General features: G+C 50.3%; 8 protein-coding genes across 8 annotated transcripts; 2 read left to right on the forward strand and 6 right to left on the reverse strand.

Annotated features, from left to right (window-relative positions):
- Positions 1-1,625: 1,625 nt before the first annotated feature.
- Positions 1,626-3,514, forward strand: HO173_007201 (uncharacterized protein; the record flags this gene model as incomplete). Its single annotated transcript, XM_037309105.1, has 2 exons — positions 1,626-1,917; positions 1,980-3,514. 2 exons carry the CDS (start codon positions 1,626-1,628, stop codon positions 3,512-3,514), a joined length of 1,827 nt encoding a protein of 608 aa, XP_037163966.1.
- A 492-nt stretch (positions 3,515-4,006) lies between these two features.
- HO173_007202 (uncharacterized protein) lies at positions 4,007-4,779 on the reverse strand (the record flags this gene model as incomplete). Its single annotated transcript, XM_037309106.1, has 4 exons — positions 4,007-4,016; positions 4,106-4,222; positions 4,292-4,701; positions 4,777-4,779. 4 exons carry the CDS (start codon positions 4,777-4,779, stop codon positions 4,007-4,009), a joined length of 540 nt encoding a protein of 179 aa, XP_037163967.1.
- Positions 4,780-5,168: 389 nt separating this feature from the next.
- HO173_007203 (uncharacterized protein) lies at positions 5,169-5,991 on the forward strand (the record flags this gene model as incomplete). The annotated part of the gene is made up of 3 exons (XM_037309107.1): positions 5,169-5,429; positions 5,783-5,872; positions 5,947-5,991. 3 exons carry the CDS (start codon positions 5,169-5,171, stop codon positions 5,989-5,991), a joined length of 396 nt encoding a protein of 131 aa, XP_037163968.1.
- Positions 5,992-6,324: 333 nt separating this feature from the next.
- HO173_007204 (uncharacterized protein) lies at positions 6,325-7,337 on the reverse strand (the record flags this gene model as incomplete). Its single annotated transcript, XM_037309108.1, has 2 exons — positions 6,325-7,036; positions 7,114-7,337. The coding sequence occupies 2 exons, from the start codon at positions 7,335-7,337 to the stop codon at positions 6,325-6,327; spliced, it is 936 nt and encodes a 311-aa protein (XP_037163969.1).
- A 288-nt stretch (positions 7,338-7,625) lies between these two features.
- On the reverse strand, positions 7,626-9,154 carry HO173_007205 (uncharacterized protein; the record flags this gene model as incomplete). Its single annotated transcript, XM_037309109.1, has 3 exons — positions 7,626-7,730; positions 7,780-8,826; positions 8,924-9,154. The coding sequence occupies 3 exons, from the start codon at positions 9,152-9,154 to the stop codon at positions 7,626-7,628; spliced, it is 1,383 nt and encodes a 460-aa protein (XP_037163970.1).
- Positions 9,155-9,784: 630 nt separating this feature from the next.
- Positions 9,785-12,412, reverse strand: HO173_007206 (uncharacterized protein; the record flags this gene model as incomplete). The annotated part of the gene is made up of 3 exons (XM_037309110.1): positions 9,785-11,032; positions 11,081-12,324; positions 12,382-12,412. The coding sequence occupies 3 exons, from the start codon at positions 12,410-12,412 to the stop codon at positions 9,785-9,787; spliced, it is 2,523 nt and encodes an 840-aa protein (XP_037163971.1).
- Positions 12,413-12,973: 561 nt separating this feature from the next.
- HO173_007207 (uncharacterized protein) lies at positions 12,974-13,733 on the reverse strand (the record flags this gene model as incomplete). The annotated part of the gene is made up of 3 exons (XM_037309111.1): positions 12,974-13,222; positions 13,280-13,453; positions 13,512-13,733. The coding sequence occupies 3 exons, from the start codon at positions 13,731-13,733 to the stop codon at positions 12,974-12,976; spliced, it is 645 nt and encodes a 214-aa protein (XP_037163972.1).
- Positions 13,734-14,534: 801 nt separating this feature from the next.
- HO173_007208 (uncharacterized protein) lies at positions 14,535-14,930 on the reverse strand (the record flags this gene model as incomplete). Its single annotated transcript, XM_037309112.1, has 1 exon — positions 14,535-14,930. The coding sequence occupies one exon, from the start codon at positions 14,928-14,930 to the stop codon at positions 14,535-14,537; it is 396 nt and encodes a 131-aa protein (XP_037163973.1).
- Positions 14,931-15,525: the final 595 nt, after the last annotated feature.

The raw sequence follows: 15,525 nt of genomic DNA on the forward strand, positions 1-15,525 counted from the left end.
GTGCCTATCCTACCAGTCTTGAGTAGACAGTCTCTCAAATTAGCCAAGGCATCGGCGAAGTTGTAGGCATGGAGTCAGGAGAAGTGGCAGTTTGGAAAGGTACAATGCTCAAAATCTTGACCCGAACAGCATCAACAACGAAGACTCTACGCTGTTTGACGCTCTTTCTACGGCAGTCTCTATCATTACTTCAGTTGACGCCAAAGAGCGACCCTTGGACTTGACAGACTTCGGCGCCTCGAAAAACAACCGAGGGACTTTGTACTGCCAAGGCGCTAGGGATTAACGAGATTTTCTCCTCAATTCACCACACCATTGCATTTCATCCACTCCATCAGCATCATCACCATCAACAAGGTTGGCCACTCAAGGTGACCAATGTTTTATGTGGGTATCTCATGAATGTCTGACGGGAAGAAGTAATATCGCGTTGCTTCACCCTCAGCTACTGTGCCAGAGGTGCGAGGTCGACTGCGACGACCCCTCTCCGACATCCACAGCAGGGCGGATTCCCTTCGGACCATGAAGACTTTCATCTGCTGCTCAATATCTTGACGATCTGTTGTTACTTTGGACACGCAGGGACTATCTTGATCTCACTCCATCCCTAATGCCACCGTGCTGATGGTATTTGGTTGACCTGGCCTACAACCGCGCGTCGGCTGTATCGATCTTCAAGTATGGAAAACAATGGAGGAAGTGACGTTATATTTGGAGACCTGAAAGAGTTAGCTAGCTAAAGAGGCCCATCGATACGCTCCCTTATGGACCGATCGGTGTCGAGGTAGAACGACAGCACACAGCTGCAAAAATGAGATCCAGTTCCATCGAGGCCTCCCTTTCACAAAGATGAAGACGGCAACAGCGTCGGACTTTGCGCAAGAGAGAAGATGGCAATATATGCTTTACGTGACTACAAATGCATGAAGAAGCAGCTCCTAGCAGGCCTCGTGGGCAATGCTGACGCTCAGCGAAAGGTTCGAAGATCTGAGTGAGCATCGAATAGAGGTCAGGACCTCTTAAATGACTCGTCTTCGCCCGGCCAGGACCCGGGTTTCAGCTGCCAAATGAGGCATTCTGCGTCCGACTTTTGCAATACAAATCTTAAGTCGCAGGCATCAAGCTGGACTTCCTTGCGAAATGTCATGACAAGAACCTCTTCTCAGCCGAGGACAATTCCTTCAAGGGGTTGGAATTTTCCATCGACTATAAGAATCTTAGTAGGCTGTCAAACACAGGCATATATTCCCCCAGGAAGCCGTAAGTCAGTGAGGTGATGAGATCTCCTATCTACATTCTATTGCTGCTAAATTTCCATCTTTTTGACACCTTGTGTTTACCAAAACAAAAACCCAAGGATATCCTAACATCATTCTCATATTCATGGAAGATGAAGATTCGCCATCATCAACATCATCATCATTATCAGCTGCAGGTGTTGAGTAGCATGACCCCCCATTCAGAGCACTAACTTTTAGCGCAGACTACAAAAACCCAAAAATCCGACCATCCAGAAACGACCTTTCTTCAACACAACTCGCTCTCAACACAGCCAAGCACCTTTCCCAACTTCATGACTCTATCTTTTCTTCCACTTTCAAATATTACTGCCATCAATCACCATCATGTCAGAGACCTGTATCGTCTGTCTTGGCGACCTCGAAAGCGCCAATGCGCTACCCCACCCTGCGGTTCGAGCTGTCAAGTCAGAAGATGATGAGTATGGTGGCCTAGTGCCCAGCACCCACAGGTCGCAAACACGCTCCGATGATCACGACTCTGACTTGATAGCCCATTTATTGCCTTGCGGACACAGTTTACATGACGAATGCTTGAAACCTTGGGTGGAAAGAGCCAACAGTTGCCCCATTTGCCGACAGAATTTCAACAAAGTTGAGCTTAGCACGACGATTGGAGGTAAGTGTTCCGTCTCGGCTGGATGGATTGTGCTAGACCATGCTGATAAGTCACACCTTTAGGGCCCATCGTTTCCACCTACTCTGTCAGCGACCGAACTCAGATTGCGGAAGTCGATCCCTCTATGCTTATAGAAGAATATGACGAAGAACTAGAAGACCAACCTTGTCTCGTCTGTGGTGATGATGATAACGAGGAGCAACTTCTCGCGTGCGATGGTTGCGACGCCTATTACCATACATACTGCGTTGATTTGGAAGAAGTTCCAGTTGGCCATTGGTATTGCGAGAGCTGCGAGACACAGCGAGCTATTGAGAGCGTTTGTCCAGCCGACTCGAATCGCCCAGCACAACGACCTCACCACACGGCAGATAGACGAACACGCGGTCAACAACGCCAGGTAAGGAACCGCAATCAAGCCAATTCCTCAAGTTGGGCCCGAGTGTGGCAGTCGGTCTGGGATAATCTCAATCTGGACCTTGACTTCCCTTTCGACGAAGGTTCCGATGCCGCTCGTATCGATAGAGCACAAAGGGCTGCTTCTCAACGTCGTGACTTTCGGCAATGGGAGCGAAGGTTTCAAGTTGCTGAAAGGCAAGGTGGAGCGAACAGATTCCGGGACACGGCATCAGCTCTTCTAGATCTTCACGCAACACGCGAACATCCTGCTGTCCCAGAGCCCGAGTCCCGCGAAGAGATCCGCGCTTGGAATGCGTTCGAGAAAGCAACGGAGATCGAGCTTGACCCAAACCCAAAGAGAAAGAGGAAATCCGCCACCAATTCACCCTCGGATGCTGAATCTTACGCTCAACCTCAACGACCTCTGAAGAGGCCAAGGACACGACGGACCATCGATAATGCTGAATGCTCAATCAACGCCACACCAGAAGCATCTGTTACTAGTTCACGTACCTCGGGTCTCCATAATGTCGCTGCCCAAGGCAATGGCCCGAGCTTCCTACAATCCATGCTTCGAGAAATCGAGACTTCTACTGCTCCGGAGGGTGTCCAGACTCATCAGAACATACAAACGGTCACGGGTCACTCTTCGCCTCAGCCTTCCTCTCCAGGAGCCTCACCGACAACCTCGAATCACCCCAGTCCTCGTGCGAGATCCACTACGCCACCGCCCTCCGTAGCCACTCGTCCTGGCTCGCCACTCTCGCTGACGTCCAAGGTCGAGCCAATATACCCTCCAGCAGAGTTCTCTCCCGTACGGTCTCCGATAGACACTTCCCTTGCTCACCGCCCGCATAATGAGATGCGACAATCTGTCAAATCTAGACGCCGGTCACGACCACCTATACAAAGCTCCAGCCCACCAAGGTCCGAAGACACCTCACCCACCCGTGCTGCGATACCTTTGTCCACCAAGACAGACCTACAGAGGATGGTTTCTACCGCTCTCACTCCTCACTATCAGAGCAATACCGTGTCAAAAGACCAATATACCGACATCAACCGAAATGTCTCACGTTTGCTTTACGAGAAGGTTGGGGATGCAGGAAGTGTAAATGGCGAGGCTAGGAAGATTTGGGAACGACTGGCCAGCGACGAGGTGGCCAAAGCAGTCCAGTCATTGAAGGCTTCCTCGTAAATTACCGGTACACACTACGAAGAACGAGGCCATGGTCAGCGGCATGGCGTATTGAGCGTATATCTGGCGCCATCAGCGGGCGATCTGGAATATTTACTGGGATACCCATGCTCGATGTTCCTTTCGTGGCGTTTTCTGTACTATTTTCCAGATCGCTTCTCCTGGTCCATCGAATAATCACAGCTTTTCGGAATATAAAGGAGCATATCTCGCTTTTCTCACCAAATTATTCAGTCATCCAGTAGTATTGATTCATGAGTTCATCTATCAACATTTAGCACAGCATGGTTGAATGGGCAGCCCATGGTACTGTTCCCAGCGCACATGCCATCAACCTTGTATGTACATGAAACAAATCCCGTAATCGAAAGGCAAACTTTTCCCAAAGCACGTCAATTGCATGTTGACTGGGAAATGCTTCAGCGCTTCCCGCCCTGCTTTTTGAACAAGTTACCATGTAGGCTGGGTTGGACGTGACAAGCGTCAATCCGCTTACTCCAGCCTGTAGAACAGTCAGCCCTCCAATTCCAAGCTCGGGTGGCCAGACTCGGCATTACGCGACACCATCCTCATCTCCTCCAGATAACATACCTTTCAATTAGATGCACTCCGCTAGCCGTATCCACAACTCCACTGACTTCACCCGGCTTGAGAGCAAAAGCCGCCTGCTCGAATTCCTTTTGCATGTCGCCATGTCCGAAGAATCCCCTAAAGCCTCAAATTAGCAAGAGTCCGCGACCACTGTGACACAACAATCTCCGTATGAAAAGAACCTACAGATCTCCCTTCTTCCTTGCACTACTGCAATCGCTCTCACTCGTCGCCAGATCCCCCAAGCTGACCTCTCCGTTCTTGACCCTCTCCTCATAGCCCCTCAAAATCTCCAAGGCCTCCTCCTTGGTCCTCCTAATCTCCGGCTCCTTCCAACTACTCGGCCTCCTGCTGTCCCTATGCTTCACCAGCAAATGGGCCGCTCTGATTTTCCCATCTTTGGCCGCGCCAGAAGCGGACGGGTTGGCGGGGGTGCTGTGGTGGAGGGCCATGTAGGTCTTGATCTTGTCGGGGTCCGTGCCGGGGGGAGGTTCCCAGCGGGACTCTTTGGTGGAGGCGTTGAAGTAGTAGGGGAGGTTTTTGGAGTTGGAGTGCCGGACCTCCCATTGGGTGGGGAGACCGGTGTCGGCGGCGGACTGCGAAGGGAGGGGGTTTAGAAGGTGGTGGATCGGGAGTCTGGGGAAGAAAGAGCCGGTGGGGGTTTGACTCACCATATTGACTACCGTGAGTCGGTTGGTGAGACTTGGAAGAATCAAGTCAGCAGAGGAGAGCGGGTTTGTATAAGATATAAGATATAAGATATAAAATTCAAACTCGCATAACAGCACACGAGTGCATGTGAGAGAAATACGGAATACGAGTTTCCCCACCAAAACACAGAAATCAACACGAGCGGCGGTGCGAGACGAAGTCGCCGACTCGCGGAGTTTCATGCCAAGACTTTTAGCTGCAGTATCGCGCCATACTCTTAGTCTTGCCTCTCTAACTTTTCAATAACAACAGTCACTCAACAACCGTTGCAAACCTGTCCACCAACAGTACCGTCTACAAACCTTCACCAAAACCTACACCACCCTCACCTTTACCACAACCACCACTAACCATGGCCTCACCTGCCCCCTCCAACATCTCCGCCGACGCCCAACCAACAAAAGCCCAGGAACAAATCACCTTCCGCTTCTGCCGCGAATGCAGCAACATGCTCTACCCGAAAGAAGACCGCATGACCAACAAACTCATGTTTGCCTGCCGGACCTGCCAGTTCAGCGAAGAAGCCATCTCCAGCTGCGTGTTCAGGAACAACATGTACAACACGGTGGGGGAGACGGCCGGGGTGACGCAGGATGTGGGGAGTGATCCTACGGTTGGTGATCCCGTTGATTTCTACTGCTGCACGCTTTGTGGGATGGATTTGGGGGAGGAGGGATGGGAGGAGGGGTTCGTGCAGGGGGAGGAGGAGCACGAGGGCAAAGCGACGGGCGTGAATGTGGCGGTGTGTGATCTGAGCGAGATGAGCGGGATGGAAGAGGAAGATGAGGACGTGGATGGAGAGCCCGATACGACAGGCGACGACCACCGAGAGATGACGACCGGTCACTACGGGAGAGAAAAGGGAGAGGTGGAAGGGGGACGTGGAGGGCGGATGTCACATCCCACAAACCCAGAGCGCAAGACTTCTTGACACGCCCGGCTGACATTGCTCTTTCTGACGTGTAGCTGCCGCGATCGAACAAGGAGTGCCCCAGCTGCCACGAGCCGGAAGCGGTGTTCTTTCAGTCGCAGCAGCGGTCGGCGGAGACGGGCATGGTATGTTGTCTTTTCCTTGAGCATCCCTGTCTGCTTCCTGCAGTGGTGGTGTGCTAAGGGCTTTGCGAATGCAGAAACTTTTCTACGTGTGTTGCAGTTGCGGGACGATTTTCCAGTAGGACGTTATCACGATATTGCTTTCTCAAAAGGAGTTTGGAGGGCTTGCATGGACATCGGGGGGTTGGCGTTGTGCGATATGATACCACTTTGCTAGGAAGCCCTGGGGCAGATGGGATTCTCTGCCCGTGGATGGGGACGGCTCCCTTAGTCACAGAACATTCAGAACTTCACACCATGCAATTCATCGTGCATATTTGAATGCTTTGGGTCGAGTCGAGTGTATACCATACGCCATGCTGTGACTTCAAACGCCCTCCGCCATGCCATCATCTGTGTCTATGCGACGCAACCCGATAAATGCAAGCACGTAATTCATCACCACGCAACCGTCATCACCCCTCAAGCATCCCCATCATCCTGCTCCTCACCCCACTGTTAACGACCCCACCCACCCCAAACGCCGGCACAATCCTGCCCATCCGAGCCAAACTGCTCCCCAACCAATCCCTCCCCACTTTGGCCACCCTCGTCCTCCACCGCGCACCACTGCCCGTGGGTCTGTTGTACAGATCCAACCCCCACAGGTGCAACGGCGTGCTGAACAGCTGCATGCCCGCGGGGGCCAAGAACTGCGCGACGCCGAGCCTGCCGACGGACCTTTCCACCCCCTCCGACATCGGCAGCCAGGGCGCGATGAGCGGCGGGAGGTTGAACGACGCGAAGATGGTGAGGGAGTCCCGCGCCGCGAAGAGGGCGTAGCTCGCTTTCGGGATCGTCCTCGCCGCCGCGCCCGCGAGGCCGGGCGGTGGGCCGAACAGGCGGGCGAACTGGCTGTCTTTGTAGAGGCAGAGGGACATGTTGACGCTGGTCGTGGCGAGGAATTTGGCAGGGCCGGTCGTGGTGGTTTGGGCAGAGGCGTTCGAGACGGTGCTGCTGACGGTGTCGATGCTGTTGGCGGTGGCGTAGGTGCCGAAGTAGAGGGTTGAGATCAGGAGCGCGGGTTTCGAGGTCAGGAAGAGGTGGGGGCGGGTGAGGAGGGAGCGGATGGAGGTGCGGATGGAGGTGCGGAGGGTGGAGCGGTTGGAGGCATTCTCGATGATCGCGCTGGGTGGTTGGTGTCAATTGAGGTGTCTGGAGAGGGTTGAAGTTGGGGGTTTGGGGGAGGAGGGAGGGTGCTCTACCGATCGATGATCGTTATCCAAGGTGAGACGAGGCCCGAAGCGCAGGCTGCGGCGGTCACATCACATGTAATTCGCCAAGGCAAGTTCTTCGTGTTCCAGTCGTGAGACTTGAGAGGGATCACTGCTGATGGATCGGGTGGTGATGGAGGTAGGACAACATTTGGTGGGGCATTTTTGTCTCCAATGGATCCCGCAAGACCATTACGATCCAATTCACGCGTCATATTCTGCAATATCCTGGTGAGACAGATCTAAGCTCCATCGCCGATATTTTCTATTTTGATGCTGACTATGAATTGAGAGGAAGAGCAATCATCCAAGGTACTTATTAGATTAGGTACTTCTGAAAAAAATAAAAATCAGCTAGCTGCATTGGGTAAAAGGGCACGCGAGCAATGCTTCATTAGCAGAAAGTCTAGCTCTTGATAATGGGTTCATAGATCACTTTGTATCTGAAATTGTGATTCAGATGATATCGGTTTAGATTCTAATGCTCTGAATGCTTTTCCGCTCTAAAAGATGTTGTTAGACTGGGTATCAAGCTTGGCAGTAGGCCCTTTTTCAGCTGCGTGATGAAAACCCTCAGGGGTGAGGTTGACGGCGCCTGCTAAAACGAGCTTGACGGCATCAGCAAGGTCCAGTCGACTCAGAGAGGCTAGTACTTACAGCTCTGCTAAGATCGTCTATCAAGTCGTCAACATCCTCGATCCCAACACACAGCCTGATAATATCCTCCGGCAAAGCCCTCTCTTGCCTCGTCTTTGCATCAATACTTGCATGACTCATACGACAGGGCATACTGATCAAGCTATTGACACATCCAAAGCTGACGCTTATCGCCCACAGCTTTGCCGCTTCCACAATCCGCTCGCTGACGTGGATACTACCTGTCTCGAAGGATAGCACCGCGCCTGCACCACGTGCCATTGAGTTGTGAAGCGCGTATTGAGGATGTGACTTGAGTCCTGGATATCGCACTTTAAAACCATGAGATTCGAGGAATTCTGCTATCCGTTGCGCATTGGACTGTTGTTGTTCCATTCGGACTTTCAGTGTCTTGATTCCTCGCATGAGGAGCCATGAATCGAAAGGTGCCAAGCCACAGCCTGACGCATTGATAGTGAAATACAACTTGTCGCCGATGGCGCTACTGTTGACAGCCAAGACGCCTGCCATCAAATCATGATGACCAGAGAGATATTTCGTGCCGCTTTCGTAGACAATATCGGCTCCCAATTCCAGCGGGTTCTGTAGTAGAGGCGAAAGCATGGTATTGTCAACCGCAACCAGAGCTTCGGGATTGGCTTCGTGGGCAAGGTTTGCTATTGTGGGAATATCCACGATCTTGATCAAAGGATTTGTAGGGGTTTCCAGGAGCACCATAGCCGTCTTGGGTCCAACGACACGCTGTACCGACGTCGGCTTTGTGGTATCGACATGATGAACAATTATCCCGCCATTGGTTGCAAGATATTTCAGCAATCGGTTGGTTCCTCCGTATAGGTCGTCGCCGGTAACCACTTCATCCCCAGGCCGTAGCAGTCTCGTGATGACGTCTAGAGCTCCCATTCCAGACGAGACAACGAGCGCGCGTTCGGCGCACATGATCTTGGCCAGATGCCGTTCGAGATGTGTCCGTGTAGGGTTGCCAGACCTTGTGTAGTCATATTCAGCGCCTTCACCACCAGCAGACGTTTGCTTGAAAGTTGCAGACTGAGTCACAATCGTTGTCAGCATGTGAGCTGAGTCAATGAGAGCGAAGATCATTAGGGCCTTCCTGGAAATTTGTCGCACTTCAAGATTCTCCTACCTGATATATGGGCGTACTGCTGGCATTGTATTGGTCTGTTCCCTCCGTGTAAACCAATTCCGTCGCTAAAGCATATCTTTTGCCATTGCGTGGGCTCGAAGGCGCTGGCGATGGTGGGAGGTCATGTCCATCCAAGTCTACTCTCGAGAAAGCTTTGCTTAAAGACTTCGATGATTTTGAGGATTCTTCCGCTGGGTCTTTGCCTAGCGGGTCTGGTGCGAAGCTTGACATGTTCAAGGAGGTGTATGGAGCTTTCGTTGACCGCCCGGGGTCCACCAAACGGCGGATTACTCTATTGAATCAATGTATTTGGGTTGCTGATAGTTAAGATCTGTAGAGCAGCGGCAGTTGAGTCTGTCCGTCCACTGTAGAAGTTTCTATGGGCTGAATGAGTGAATACTAGGATTAATGATGGTTCGCGATGTCGGATCCTTTCTTTCAATTAAATGATGCAATACTCTAGTGTACAGAACCCTTCGAGCCTTCTCAGCCCTATCGCGAGTCGTTGGCCTTTTAAAAAAAAAATCCAAAAAAAAAAAAATTTTAAAAAAAAAATAAAAAATAAAAATTTTAATTTTATAAAAAAAAAACCTTTAAAAACTTTTCTTTCACCATACTACATGTCTAAAATTATGTTGGAGACGACTGCGTAGCATTCGAGTGGCTTGATCAGATCATACGATACAGTCTAGACCAGCGTTTCAGGCCACGTCCGGTCAGTCCTGATGTCCACTGGCGCATACATGAAGACTTTCCGCTTCGGAAGCTTCCTGACTTTATACAATGATCGGTCAAACTCCCACTACATGCAGCAACGGCCCGAGAGCAAAGCAGACCTCGCAAAAATAGGAAGGCTAGCAATCAATTGCGTTCATCATGGCTTCCGTGACGCCCATGCGTGCTCATGTTTGAGGATGCGATAGAAGCGTTTCGAGATCGTCCCACAAATTCACTCGCAGAACTATTCCATCCATGCAAAACTCGAGGAGAATGCGGTGAGGTTGAATTCATCGGGGAGGCGGTCAGAAAGTCTCCAGGAACATTACCAGCATTTCTGACAGCCACGGCAGCTCCTTCCCGTGTCCGTTCTGGAGAGCGACGATCAGGGGGGTCGAGAGACAATCGAGGCAGATACGGAGACAGCTCCTGGGCGTCGTCATTGTCGGGCAAAGAGTCCTCCTTGACGTTCTCCAGGTCAATTTTCTTTTGCTTGTAAATCCTGTCCAAAGTATCGTAGACATCCAATGCCAAAATCCGTGTGTCCTTGACGGTGTCAAGCATTTTAATCACCAAGTCTAAAACCTTCATGAATGGCTGGTTCCTTTGCTGTAAGATTTTCTCTCTTAGAATCTCGGTAAAACTTTCGACAGATTTGCGGACCATGATGTCCCCATTCTGAAGCATCTGCCAGAAGGCGTCGTCTTTCGCGATATTCACGTGGGATCCAGGATAGCGTCTGTCATCCCTTTCCTCCCCAAACTTCTTGACGGATGGGAAGCCCAAGACGGCCCAGATGAGGATTTCCAGGAACACACATCCAAGAGACCACACGTCGTAAGGTCGTGATGTTTCACCTGCTGCTTCCGGCGGCTCATAGGTAAGCGTTCCATGAGCCGATTTAGTATTATGACTCCCTGAGCGATATGTATGTACTTTGCTAGACCCAAAGTCGGATATTTCAAAGTTGCCAGAAACCTTGTAGAAAAGTATGTTCTCGGGCTTGAGGTCATGATGATATCCCGCTTTCCGATCACCTCCAGAATGAGTAACAAGATTCGGCGCTGACTGTAAATCGCCTGCACCAGACAAATTGTGAATATCTTTGAGTGCCTCCGCCAAGCCACGGAATTGTCGTAAGAGCCACATTATATTCTCCTTTTTTGGAGCACCAAATCGTATCCACTCCATGTATTGGCGTAGGTTGCATTGTGCATATGGGAACAACATGTAGTACCTGCCTTCCTGCGTCCAAGTCGCTCGATGCGTGACAATGTGTCGAAGTGGGTATTTGCTAAGCTCGTCTAAGACTTTCAGCTCCCGTTGGAAGTCGTCGTCGACTCTGGGCGGCCGGTCCTTGAATTCTTTTAGCGCAAAGTCGGCTTCTTTGTTCTGTAATACTTTTAGATCTCAACGGGCAAACAACAAAGCACTGCTCACCTTCAAAAGTCTGTGATGGTCGGGGTCTATCCTGACGCGATATACATTTGAGTAGGCTCCTGATCCACAGCACGCACTCTTCTTAGCCTCGTCTGCTACGCGTGAAGTGTTTCCTATCCCTTTTTCCAGGTCCCTCTGACGACCTGCCTTCATAATCTCGTCTTGGTCTTCTTCTACCGGTATGAAGTTTATTGGTATGACATCACTGCGATGGAAATTCTGGTGCTCGCCGACGTTATCAAATCGAGCCGCCGTGAAGCACCCCCGCATGCCCAACAAGAGGGCGAAATCAGGCGCACACTTGTCGTGACAACAGTCCTGACGTTGCTGAGGCAGATTTGCATCGCTAAAACGTTTTGCCAGAAGTATGTTGAGGCACTCCATCTTCAACTTAGCATATACACACAGCGCTAGTAGCCGGGGGGCAATTGAGTGCACGATTTGTATGAAGTGTTCTTTCTCTTCAGGTGCCATGTCCAGACGATTGTCTTGGATGATGATCTCGCGAATGTTCTCTAGGGAGTTGAACCTCATGAGAGCCGTGCGTGGAATGTACTGCTTATCTTCCGAAGCGTACTTGATCAGACTATGAATTTCCTGACGCTTGGTGGCCGCCAAAGATGCCTCGCTGGTGGCTCGACTGCGATAGGAGAAATAGTCCCGAAAGATGTCGACACGAAGTGTCCGCTGAGGGTCCGATCTCCAATAATTCACCAGAATTGCGCAAACACCGTCCCAATCCTCCCGGGTTGTTAGTGGGAGACCAGTCTTCTCGACGTGGTCGCCAATGACCGTGCAATTTCCATATTTGAAGTTTATTTGTTTAGCCACGTGGGCTCCTCTGGCGTGATCTAATGCGATCTTCTCAACTTCTTGATAGCTGTTGGGGTCCGTGTAATCAATGGCCGAGCTGTTGGCCACAACAGGAGCCGTAGACCCGTCGAAAGTGATATGGAAAAAGCACTTGATGCTCTTGGGTATGTCGAAAGCGTCCGGAGGATCGCCGACGGCCGGAGCATCTAGGTCAAGGCTTTCGCGGGAAGACGAGTCCTCCGACGAGTGAGATCTTCCTAGACTATGAGAGCTTTGTATTGCGGGTCTCCAGGGTTCTTCAAGTCCTTCGGAACGATGTAACACAATTTGAGGCCCAGTTGAGGCAGCAGTCTGTTCCGCAATGCTGTTATTGTCATAAGGCGCCCGACTGAACGGCTCCGACGGTTCTGCAAAAGGTTCACCATTTGGATCTGTCACCAAACAAGAAGTCAAAACAGTATATTGCGTAAGACTCTGGGTGTACATACCTCTCGCATTACCGTAAGGCGCCTCTTGCATCGTGAAAGATGCTGTTCGCTGAACAGACGCAGAACTAACGGGTGACAACACTTTATTTTTGTTCTACGCAACAAATCAAAACATTTTCGTGGTGTTGCCGAATGGAAAAGGCGCTCCTTGAAAACAAGGCGGGGAATCGAAGTTGAGAGGTTGTCGAGGCTCTTAGGTGGAGGGTTCTAAGAGTATGTAGAGGAACAATAGCCCTGCCATTTGAGCCTCAACAAGGCACAGCTTATCCAAAAAAGGGGGTCACAGCCTTGCAGGCATAGGTTACGTCTCGCACCCAGGCAACATTGATTGGTTGTATTAGGTAAACGAACCGGCTACAATGGTGGTGGAGACTCCGTGTTCATTGGTTGTCACAGGACATACGACCTCTGCCCGAGATGCATGAACTACCCGCCTGCCTACACCAATCCTTTTCGTAGATCAAGCCGAAGACAAGGCGCAGTTTTCATAGCACCAAAAATGTTGATTTCGTTAATCTTCACACAATGTTGGAGAGGATGGCAGTGCAATAAGAGGCTACTAGAGTCTTCAATTTGAGTCAGCTCAAGTACCCTAGTTTTGCGTGAGCCAGAGGATTCGACGTGATGCGAGGAACGTTTTCCATGCAGACTGATCCGTGTTTCTCTTTGGCCACCGCGATTTCTGTGTCTGGTATTGTACCCACACCCACCAGACCGCCAGTGTACCCAAAGTCAGTGGTATGGAAATAGCAGCAAATAGCCACGCATTTGAGGAAACCACTGTCCGGTTACTACCTCCTTCATGTTGCTCCTGACTAACGAATTGCGTTGAGAAAAAGTTCTAGTATCTCATCAGCGTGCGCACAGGGAAAGGGATGTAGACATGGGAGCCACTTACTGATACGACCGTCGCGGGTAGGTAAATCAACGTGATGATGGTAAGTACTTTGACTGCTGCAGCATCTTTCGTGCTTTTCTCTGTGAGTTGCCGCATCGCGATGTTCTCTTTCCTGGCTTCCTCTGCAAGCTGCTTGAGGGAGGATCCATTCCCATGGTCCAGCAAACTCGATAGCTGGAATTTTTGATATCAGTGTAAAGTGGACTTGCGATTTGAGAAATTGCTGGCTTACTAAGTTTGCCGTTCCTTGGACCTTTTTGTGCAAGATCTTCACTTTGTTCCGGCTGGAATGGACATCTTTTTGCCTCTCCTGAAGAGCACAAACTATAAAGTCAGACCCCATCCTACCACCATCATCCGATGTACTACCACAGCCAATACAGAATTCTTGATACCTATCAAGAACGGATGTAATAGTGTCACGGGTTGCATCGAATATAAGGAGTATGTCCATAAGGCGGTCTTCGAAGTCTTTCAACCTCTGCCTTTCTTCAAAATCTGCCACCCGCAGCGGGTCTTTCTCATCGATGGAAGCAACGAGCACTCTGTCAGTCTGCTTCTACGGTGAGTGTGAAAACTGAGGATAGTGCAGTTGAGATTGGGCGCACCTGTTGCGTTATTCTTTCTGTAAGGCCAACAATGTAAGGGCGCCAATTTGCCAGTGCTGTATCAAGCACAATGAGATGGATCTCGAAAGGATTAAGTTGAGCAATGTTTTCGCAGCTCTTGATGTAACGATCCAGAGATGTTTCGGTCCTTTTCGATGCAGCAATCATGACCCAACTTGAAGATCTATCATTGGCCTTAAACTTATGATAAATAGCTGTCTGCCGTATTGACCATGGGTCCTGGACGGACCGATTATTGAGTTCTGCATATCTGAGTCCATACGCGATTTCTAGATGAGTCAGTTTCGAACATGCATTCGGAGCAACGGCCAATACCAAAACCAGCGCTCAATTGACAGCTTAGTTTTTCTTTACGGGCAGGCAATCTCCTGAAGCGTAGCTGAGGAGGGCCAATGTCGTTCTCCCCATGTTTTGCTCCAAAAGAAGTACGAATTCCTTGAATCGAGGGAAACTAACTAGTTGAGACATCAAGGCCTCAAAGAGCTCCCGGGTAACCAATAGGCGACTGTACGAATGTCGCTGCTGTATAAAACTACCACAAGAGATGAGCAATGGGTAGCTTCTGAAGATAGCATCATAGTGAATCAATGCACACACCATATGCGAAAGCATTTCTTTGACGCCTTTCATTCGACCATCAGATCAGGTAGCACACTCATGAGGACCCTGGGATTTCTTACACTTGCAATTTCTTCAAGATCCTCGGCATTTGAGACCTTTTGCCGTTCTAATCCAGGCCATCCAACGTAGTGCGGAGGATGTTCCCTTGTTGAATAGCGGTGCCAATCAACAGGAGACGGGGGCTCCGAATTGTATTCAAAGTCCTGCTTTTGGTCGTAGTTTTGTACGACATTCCATTCATCGATGCTCTGGTCTTGGCTTGGCCGTTGAACATAGATTTCAATGCATGAGCTTCCTCCCTGAAGCTCAAACAAATGGCTTGACCTGACTTCGAAGTATTGATCGGTCGCAGGACTTTGCTCAAAGGACAGTGTCTGCTCTAGATATGAAGATGTTCTCATACCTTTAAGTTGAAGGTTTTTCTTAGAGAATCTCAAACATGTATATTCAAGAGAATATTTAGTGCTGTCTGCAAAGTAGTAGGCGCTGAGGGTATATGTAAGTTTTTGTTGGGGCAATTGCGAACGGTGCATCAGCGCTAAACATGTCGTCAGCAAATCATCGTTGCGCCTGAATGTGGTACGGCCTTGCTGCGTTAGGGTCGCACACGAAGATCTTGGCTCGGCTGTGCAGTCACACCGCATTGCCTTGATTGCGTGTACAAAAAAGCGTCTCGAACAGCTCTTCTAAGGTTCCCTCCTGCGCCGATCACTTGACCTTCGTTCGCATAAAATCTCGGTCATCCTCATCCCATGACTTTGTTGCCATATACGTTCGCACCTTAGAACCCTCACCATGCCTGTGCAACAGATAATCCAGGATCGGTACATCGATACAAAGAGGCTGCAAGCTTTGCTTGCGCGCAAATTCTATCCTGGAACATATTCCATGACGGTCAGTAGCTGCAATCCTGTCGCGACCGCGATCGCTCACCTGATGGTATTGATACGTGAGATAGTGGAAGCTCAACAGATGGATTATAGATGCTCCCCAAGC

Source organism: Letharia columbiana (assembly GCF_014066305.1).
Source record: "Letharia columbiana isolate WasteWater2 chromosome Unknown Sc0000023_s0, whole genome shotgun sequence".
NCBI classification, from domain to species: domain Eukaryota; kingdom Fungi; phylum Ascomycota; class Lecanoromycetes; order Lecanorales; family Parmeliaceae; genus Letharia; species Letharia columbiana.